Source organism: Palaemon carinicauda, chromosome 18 (assembly GCF_036898095.1).
Source record: "Palaemon carinicauda isolate YSFRI2023 chromosome 18, ASM3689809v2, whole genome shotgun sequence".
In the NCBI taxonomy this organism is placed as follows: domain Eukaryota; kingdom Metazoa; phylum Arthropoda; class Malacostraca; order Decapoda; family Palaemonidae; genus Palaemon; species Palaemon carinicauda.
The window spans coordinates 44,571,618-44,581,617 of record NC_090742.1 but is presented as its reverse complement, the minus strand read 5'-3'; the positions used below and the strand labels follow the sequence as shown (position 1 = coordinate 44,581,617).

At 37.0% G+C, this 10,000-nt stretch overlaps 1 protein-coding gene across 1 annotated transcript in view; it reads right to left on the bottom strand.

The window, feature by feature from the left end:
* LOC137657060 (leucine-rich repeats and immunoglobulin-like domains protein 1) overlaps positions 1–10,000 on the bottom strand; it is a 166,351-nt gene that overhangs the window by 154,316 nt on the left and 2,035 nt on the right. The window contains exon 2 of the mRNA XM_068391427.1: positions 6,521–7,019. Within this exon, the coding sequence (XP_068247528.1) occupies positions 6,521–6,599 (79 nt within the window). The 5' untranslated portion in view covers positions 6,600–7,019. The remainder of the gene's footprint in view (positions 1–6,520; positions 7,020–10,000) is intronic.

The following is a 10,000-nucleotide window of genomic DNA, read 5'->3' as shown; positions in this document are numbered from 1 at the left end:
GAAAGTCGTCGATGAGCAAAATGCTGAAAGTCGTCGGGAAACGAAGAGAAAATTGCAGAAAGTCTTCGGAAAGCAAAACTCCGAAAATCGTCGATAAACAAAATGCTGAAAGTCGTCGGAAAACTAAATGTTGTCGAATAGCAAACTGTAGAAAGTTTTTGGAAAGAAAACGGGCGGAAGTCGTCGATGAGCAAAATGCTGAAAGTCGTCGGAAAACGAAGAGCAAATTGCAGAAAGTCTTCGAAAAGCAAAACACCGAAAATCGTCCATAAATCAAACGCTGAAAATCGTCGGAAAATTACATTATGTCGAAGACTTAATTGCAGAAAGTCTTCGGAAAGCAAAAGACCGAAAGTTGTCGATAAATAAAAGGCTGAAAGTTGTCGGAAAACTAAATGCTAAAAGTCGTGGGAAAGAAGAATGCAGCAAGGTTTGGAAAGTAAAATGGCAAAAGTCATCAAAAAGCTAAATGTAGAAAGTCACTAGAAAGTAAATTGCTGAAAGAGGTTGAGAATAATGCATAAAGTCATTGTGAAGTATATTCCAGAGTCTTCGATAAGCAACACGTGAAAGTCGTCAGAAATGAAAATACCGAAAGTCGTTGGGATGTAAAATGCTGGAAGTTAATAGAAAGTGAAATCAGCGAAAGTCGTCAGAAAGTGAAATGTTGAAAGTTATCGGGTGGCGCCATCTTGAAAGTGATAAAGCTTCTGTTGAGGTTTAGCGAATTCATTTAGAAGATTGATATGTACGTGTTAAAAGTCTTCCATTATTCTCTGGGAATGGAAAGTGAAAAATGGACGGGAAATGTGGCCGACTCCCTGGTATATTTCAAAAAATAAATGCACAATCTCACAAACTAACATATTTTTATAAGCGCAATGATTTTTTTATACTTTTTTTTTTCTTTTCCAAGGGTGTTATCAGGTTATGCTACTGAAGAGCCCTGCATTTTTTGTTTGACAATAGTTTTTCATACACGATTTAAATCTGATCAACTTTTATATCCCTATAAAAATATATATTTGAAATACGAAAATATTTTTTCATCAATAGTTGCATTTTAACAACAATTATCGACATCACGAAGCCTTTCAATGTTTTTGTACTCGTCATTCCAATTATAAATGGTAATTTCTCGTTGAGTGTAGCTCATCTACAATTTTTTTTTCTTTTTTTGCATCGAAGTCACTTTTCTGTATTTTCAAATCCTTCTTAATATGAATGGCAATTTCCTGCTGAGTGTAGTTCTTTCACACAGGACCAGAGGCTTTTAATCCTTGGGGTTTCTTCAATCAAGAAGTCTCTAGTCTGCAGTTGAGGCATTAAACGATTAAGAAATTCATTGTTTTATTAGTTCAAATTACTGGCGTTACAACATCATAGGTCATCACAGAATCAGCAACTGAAATGATCTGTGGTAGCCTATTGGAATCTGCTGGACTGGGGTTCGAGACCCGCTCAATGTTGATAGTTTCTTGTAGGGTATGTAAACTTATAATCCTTGTGAGCTAAGGATGGGGAGTTTTGTTAAGGCTATAGGTCTACCTGCTGAGTCATCAGCAGCCATTGCCTGACCCTCCCTGGTCCTAGCTTGCCAGGAAAGGGAGTTTGTGCGTTGATTATATGTTAGTATGTATTATATTTATTATTACTAGCTAAGCTACAACCTTAGTTGGGAAAGCAAGATGCTATAAGCCCAAGGGCTCCAAAATGGAAAAATAGCCCAGTGTGGAAAGGATATAAGGAAATAAAACGATATAAGAAACAATAAATCATTAAAATAAATTTTTTCTAAAACGCTAGCAACATTAAAACAGATATTTCATATATAAACTAAATTAGACTTATGTCAGCCTGTTCAACATAAAAACATTTGCTGTAAGTTTGAACTTTAGGAAGTTTTACTGATTCAACTACCCAATTAGGAAGATCATTCCACAACTTGGTCACAACTAGAATAAAACTTCTAGAATGCTGTGTGGTATTGAGCCTCATGATGGAAAAGGCCTGGCTATTAGAATTAACTGCATGCTTAGGGTAATGTCCTGCAAGGGCATTGTCACTCTCTCTTGCCTCTGCCATTCATGATCGACCTTTAAAAGCTTTAATACAATGAGGTCCTGATGGGGGGGAGGTTTTAAGTACGTCAGTACACCCAACTTGGTGCACTGTAGGCATTGCTTAAGCGACTTTGCAGCATCCCTTCAGCCCCTATTTGCACCCACCTTTTACTCTTCTATTTCCTATTTCTTTCCTCCCTCTACGACGTTGAACGGCCTCCCCGGCCACAAGCTATCTCATAATACTCATATATTTATGAATGCAACCGATCTTATCTAAATGAACGTGCTTCTTTTGTTATATGGTTTCTTTTGTTGCAGCGTTTCCTGTAAATTCTGTGTAACAATGGGATCTGACCGTTGCTTTCACTTTAAAGAACTTATGACGTCTATTCAACGTCAGTTCTGACTTTTAACGAGAAAGAAAATATCCTGTTATTGAAACGATAACCTAAATATATGTAAGAGAAACCCTCGAGGGTCGCTAATGGTAAAAATGATGATAATGATGATGATGATGATGATGATAACAACAGTAATATGATATAAAAATAATAACAACAGTTACGAGCAATATTGCAATATCAATAATGACATCAATGACAAAAACAAACAGCAATAATGCCACAATGGAAAAGGAGGAAATTACACAGGAAAATATATCACAACATGTAATTCTATTTTCCTCGCACACAGCGAAGAAATCCCTTTCGAAATGACAGATGACACAACGAATAACGAAACTTCCACCTGGGGCACTACTTCTTATTCGATGATACGAAAAACAACTATTGCGAATACCAAGGATACACAATAATATTATGTTCTATATAGAAATATTATTGAGAATAATAATATTATAGTTTTTTATTGTTGCGTTTACTCGCACAAAAGAACCCATTCTTATGGAGTGCTAAATAAAGGTGATAACATTAACATTTAAATAACCTGATCGTTATTCCAAAATAAAAAACTGTGAAAATTAATCATAGACGAAAAAATACCGAGAAGAATTCTTCGAATTTATCGAGAACCTATATCCTTTAGTCCCTCCGGGATCATGGAAATGTCCTACCAGCCCAAACGGAGCTAATCGGTGGCACCATCGGCCGGCAGCTGAAGTTTCAATCAGTAGGGATTTATCCGTCTTTGGAAGAATGAGTAAAACGTCAGACGAATAATTTGATTACTTGGCGTTTAAGGCTTAACATTATGACCTCGCAGTTATATCCATTAATGACATTTCCTAGTTAGTTTGTCAATAACTTATCTCGTTTGTTTTGTAAAGGTCTCCTATGCGTCTGTTCGTAAGGTGTTGAATCCTAATTATCGTCTCTTGGGTGTTTGCTTGTAAGGTGTTGATTCTTACTCATCGTCTCTTATGCATTTATTCGTAAGGTGTTGGATCATACCTATCGTCTCTTATGTGTTTGTTCGTAAGGTGTTGAATCCTACCTATCGTCTCTTATGTGTTTGTTCGTAAGGTGTTGAATCCTACCTATCGTCTCTTCTGTGTTTGTTCGTAAGGTGTTGAATCCTACTTATCGGTCTCTTATGTGTTTGTTCTTAAGTGTTGAATCCAACTTATCGTCTCTTATGCATTTGTTCGTAAGTGTTGAATCCTACGCGCTTGTTCGTAAGGTGTTGAATCTTACTTATCATCTCTTATGCATTTGTTCGTAAGGTGTTGAATACTACTTATGGTCTCTTATGCGTTTGTTCTTAAGTGTTGAATCCTACTTATCGTCTCTTATGAGTTTGTTCGTAAGGTTCGTCTCCTATGCATTTGTTCGTAAGGTACTTAACCCTACTTATTGTCTCCTATGCATCTGTTCGTAAGGTGTTGAATTCATATTATCGTATCTTATGTGTTTGCTCGTAAGGTGTTGAATACTATTAATTGTCTCTTATGCGTTTTTTGTAGGGTGTTGAATCCTACTTATCGTTTCTTATGCCTTTGTTCGTAAGGTGTTGAATCCTACTTATCGTCTATATGCGTTTTTTCGTAAGGTGTTCAATCCTAATTATCATCTCTTATACGTTTGTTCGTAAGGTTTGGAATCATACTCATCGTCTCCTATGCATCTGTTAGCAAGATGTTGAATCCTACTCATCGTCTCCTATGCGTTTGTTCATAAGGTGCTGAATTCTACTTATCGCCTCCTATGCATTTGTTCGTAAGGTACTTAATCCTACTTATAGCCTCCTATGCGTTTGTTTGCATGGGGTTGACTCCTACTTATCATCTACTATACATTTATTCGTAAGGCGTTTAATCCTACTTATTATCTCCTATCCATTAGTTGGTAAGTTGTTGAATCTTACTTATCGTTTTCTACGCGTTTGTTCATGAGGTGTTGAAAAAGATGGTGAATCCTATTTATCGTCTCCAATGCATTTGTTCATAAGGTGTTGAATCCTAATTATCATCTCCTATGTATTGTTTTTAAGGTGTTGAATCGTACATATCATCTATGCATTTGTTCGTAAGGTGGTGAATCTTATCTACTGTCTTCTATGCGTTTATTTGAATTTGGTAAATCCTACCAAAGTCTCCAATGTTTTTGTTCATAATTTGTTAAATCTTACCTACCTTCTCCTATGCATTTGTTTGTAAGATGTTGAATCCTACATATCATCTCCTAAGAGTTTGTTCGTAAGGTGGCGAATCCTTCCAACCATCTCCAATGTGTTTGTTCGTAATTTGTTAAATCTTGCCTACCGTCTCCTTTGAGTTTGTTCATAGGAAGTTGAATCCTACTTATCGTCTCTTATGCGTTTGTTCGTAAGGTGTTGAATCCTATTTATCGTTTCCTATGCCTTTGTTTGTAAGGTGTCGAAAAAAAAGTGTTGAATCATAGTTATTGTCTCCAATGCAGATTTTCATAAGGTGTTGAATCCTACTTATCGTTTCCTATGCATTTGTTCTTTAAGTGTTGAATCCTACATATCATATTTGCATTTGTTCACAAGGTGTTCAATCCTACCTACTGTCTCCTATGCGTCTGTTCGTAATTTGTTACATCCTACCTACCATCTCCTATGCTTTTGTTCGTAAGGTGTTGAATCCAATTTGTTGAATCCTACCTACTGTCACCTATGCATTTGTTCGTAATTTGTCACATCCTACACACTGTACCCTATGATTTAGTTCGTAAGGTGTTGAATCTTGCTTATTGTCTTCAATGTGTTTGTTCATAAGATGTTGAATCCTACGTATCGTCTCCTATGCATTTGTTTATAAGGTGTTGAATCCTGCTTATCGTCTCCTATGCGTTTGTTCATAAAGTGCTGAATCCTACTTATCGTCTCCAATGTGTTTATTTGTTAGGTGTTGAGTGCTACTTATTGTCTCCTATGCATTTGTTCGTAAGGTCTTGAAACCTACTTATCGTCTCCTATACGTTTGTTTACAAGGTCTTGAATCCTACTTATAGTTTCCTTTGCATTGGTTCATAAGGTGTTGAATCCTACTTATCTCCTATGAGTTTGTACATAAGGTATTGAATCCTACTTATCGTCTCCTTTGCATTGGTTCATAAGGTGTGGAATCCTACTTATCTCCTATGAGTATTGAATCCTACTTATCGTCTCCCTTGCATTGGTTCATAAGGTGTCAAATCCTACATATCGTCTCCTATGTGTTTGTTCGTACAGGGTTGAATCTTACTTATCGCATCTTATTCGTTTGTTCGTAAGGTGTTGAATACTACTTACCATTTCCTATGAGTTTGTTCGTAAGGTGTTAAATCCTACTTTACCGTCTTCCATGTGTTTGTTTGTAAGTTGTTGAATCCTACTTGTAGTCTCTTGCATTTGTTCATTAGATGTTGAAACCTACTTACCGTCCCCTATGTATTTGTCTGTAAGGTGTTATATCCTACTTTACCGTCTTCCACGCGTTTGTTTGCAAGTTGTTAAATCCTACATATTGTCTCCTATGCGTTTGTTCGTGAGGTGTTTAATCTTACTTATTGTCTCTTATGTGTTTGTTTGTAATGTGATGAATCTTACTTATCGTCTCTTATGCGTTTGTTCGTTAGGTGTTGAATCTTACTAAGCGTCTTTTGCGTTTTTCACAAGAGGTTGAATCCTACTTATCGTCTCCAATGCTTTTGTTGGTAAGGTGTTAAATCCTACTTACCGTCTCCTATGCTTTTGTTCATAAGGTGTTGAATTCTACTTATTGTCTTCCAAGCTATGTTTTGTAAGTTATTGAATCCTACTTACCGTCTTCCATACGTTTGCTTTCAAGTTATTGAATCCTACTTATCGTCTATGCATTTGTTTGTAAGGTTTTGAGTCCTACTTATCGTCTATGTGTTTGTTTGTAAGGTGTTGAATCCTACTTATAGTCTCCTATGAGATTGTTCCTAAGGTGTTGAATCCAACTTGCCAGTAAAGTATAATTGGTAATGACTTTCATACGTGCACGAGAGATTATGTGGGATACTTACCCGACGCTGAGGCCATATACGGAAGAAAGATGCAGGTCAGAAGGAGATTCACAACTTTAAATCCCTCTGCTTCCCCCATTATGAGGGGATTAATATCAATGAAAGCAGTCACCAGACGAGTCTTCTTCTATCGGAACCCTTCACGAGAAGCAGATGACAAACGACGACGGTGGGAACTTGAGCTTACAGATGTTATTATAACTTTTCCCTATCCTCCTGCTCTCTATCTCTTTCTACCTCTCCTTTTCTGCTTTGTATAACCTCTAGTTGTTTATCGATATAATTCTGGATTAAATGAATTTCTTAAAGTCTTGAGTATCATACTTCCTTGATTTCTAGGTTATCTTCTATTTCGTCTTGGGATATCGCCTCCAAGAGGGACATTCTTTTAGAAAGCCTCTACTCTAAAGCATCAATTTTCTCACTTTCATTGTCTATCAAAAGGATCAATTATATACTGGATGTATTTCAGTTCTATATGATGAAAATCACAATGACCCTGTACGAGGAAAGACCGGCAATTGATTAGTACATAGACATACATTACTTGGAAATAAATGTCTTGAAAACAAGAAAGCTGGAAAACGTTCTAATTCTGAAGTATAGTTTGGTGATCATGCTAACGAGAATCAACAGACATGAAGTGCCCGGAATCCTAAAATCTGGTATCTAAATTAGTCAGCAATGAATCCGTAATGAGTAGCAGTTAACAAACGAGGAAAACAACAAGCTGAACATTTACTCAATCACAATGATGTATGAGATTCTGCACTGATTGGAAATTGAATCGTTTCCGATTATCCATATAGCGGGAAATCTCCATACTGTGCAAAAGATGAGCCAAACATTTAGCGAGAGTCATTATAAAAATGGGTATCATAATCTTTCATGCGATGATAATCCTATATCTATGTTTATACTGTGAACAGATTATGATTAGTGTTAAAGAATACAGAGAGAGAGAGAGAGAGAGAGAGAGAGAGAGAGAGAGAGAAATGAAAATGATCTATAAATTTCTTCGATCTAATGTGAAGTTTATTTCGTATTTCTAACACAAAATAAGAGAGAGAGAGAGAGAGAGAGAGAGAGAGAGAGAGAGAGAGAGAGTGAGAGTGTGTTATAGTCGGCAGACTACGTTCCCTTGATAACAAGTTTGCTTCTTGATGTGGATTATAAGATTAAGGAAACAGTTTGGAACTCAGGAAATTTCATATTCCCGAAGTAAATGGACACAAGTTTCAAATTCCACTGTGAAAATGAACTTTGGAAAATCCTGAACCAAGAAACTTGGAAGGGGTCAGCATAAGTGCAATTTTAGAACCGAATTTTAGGGAAGAAAAAATAAAAGGAAATATATGAAAATTCCTTGATCATGGGGAGAAAATAAAAAAAACCCTGAAGTTATTTGAAAAATCACCTTTGACCATAGCCAACCTTTTCACTATCTTAATTTTATATCTTCAGCCCAAGTCCATTTTTATCCCATCCTAATTCATTATCTTTAACTCAGCCCACCTTCAAGCCATTTTCTCCTTACATACTACATAAACTACTATCTTACAAACTCACTTATATTAACTGCAATATAACCATAATTGGGGCACAACTTCTCCAACAAATTATACCTTCCGTTCTAACTTTGACATTTACTTCTCTCCATTAATTCTGATTAACTCTGTACTCACATATAACCTAACAAATACTTTAAAGGTTTAAAGGCTTATAGGGAGTAGATTGGCCAGGGCACCAGCCACCAGTTATGGGGTACTTTGACTGGCCAGACAATACTACATTGGATCCTTCTCTCTGGTTACGGTTCATTTTCCCTTTCCCTTCATATACTGTACACCTAATAATCTGGCCTAGTCTTTACATATTCTCCTCTGTCCTCATACACCTGACAACACTGAGATTCCCACACAATCCTGAACTGTAATTGTTCAGTTGCCACTTTCCTCTTCGTACGGGCAGACGAAACTCTTTAGCTATGGTAAACAGCTCTTCTAGAAGGACACTCAAAAATCAAACCATTGTTCTCTAGTCTAGGGTAGTGCCACAGCCTCTGTTCCATGGTCTTCCACTGTCTTGGGTTTGAGTTCTCTTGATTGAGTGTACACTCGGGCACACTGTCCCAACTTATTTCTCTTCCTCTTCTTTTGTTGATTTTCTTTATAGTTATAGTTAATATTTATTCTAATGTTATTGCTTTTCTTAAAATACTTATTTTTTCCTTAAGTTTCCTTTCCTCACTGGGCTATTTTCCCTATTGGTGCCCCTGAGTTTATAGCAACCTGCTTTTCCAACTAGGGTTGTAGCTTAGCAAGTAATAATAATAATAATAATAATAATAATAATAAAGGCATCTCATGTATGGCAGACGCAAGAGACAGTGACATTGCCAAATCAAGACCATTATTATTATTATTTGCTAAGCTACAACCCTAGTTGAAAAAGCAAGATGCTATAAGCCCAGGGACTCTAACAGGGAAAACAGCTCAGTGAGAAAAGGAAACGAAGAAAAATAAAATATTTTAAGAAGAGCAACAGCATTAAAATAAATATCACCTATGTAAACTATAAAAGCTTTAACAAAACAAGAGGAAGAGAAATAAGATAGAATCGTGTGCCCGAGTTCATCCTCAAGCAAGAGAACTCTAACCCAAGACAGTGGAAGACCATGGTACAGAGGTTATGGCACTACCCAAGATTAGAGAACAATGGTTTGGTTTGTGAGTGTCCTTCTCCTAGAAGAGCAGCTTACCATAGCTAAAGAGTCTCTTCTACCCTTATAAAGAGGAGAGTGGCCACTGAACAATTACAGTGCAGTAAGAAGAATTGTTTGGTAATCTCAGTGTTGTCAGGTATATGAGGCAGAGGAGAATATGTAAAGAATAGGCCAGACTACTCGGGTGTATGTGTGTGTGTGTGTGTGTGTGTGTATGTGTGTGTGTGTAGGCAAAAGGAAAAGGAACCGTATCCAGAGAGAAAGGATCCAATGTACTACTGTCTGGCCAATCAAAAGACCCCATAACTCTCTAGCGGTAGTATCTCAACGGGTGGCTGGTGCCCAGGCCAAACTACTACCTAGTATACATACATATGATTAGCGCCCAAGCTGCCTCTCCACCACAGCTAGGACGAAGGAGGGCCAGGAAATGGCTGCTGATGACTCATCAAATAGACGCATAGGCTCCCCCAAAACCCCCCTTTTTAGCTCACAAGGATTATGAGGTTGCAGCGACTAAAGGAACTAACGAGTTTGAGCGGGACTCACCAGTCAGGGATGTTGCCACATAAAGTATTTCTCTTTTCCAACAAACTTTTAGGGTATTAATGAATATGATAGTTTACAACTACTTATTTCATACAATCAAGAGACTTGCAGACAAAAATTCTGCAAAATGTCCTTAGTTTCCAGGTGCTTTACCTCGTTCATGTACATGATTTATTCTTTTCTTTGCATTCAAATCACCTAGCAAA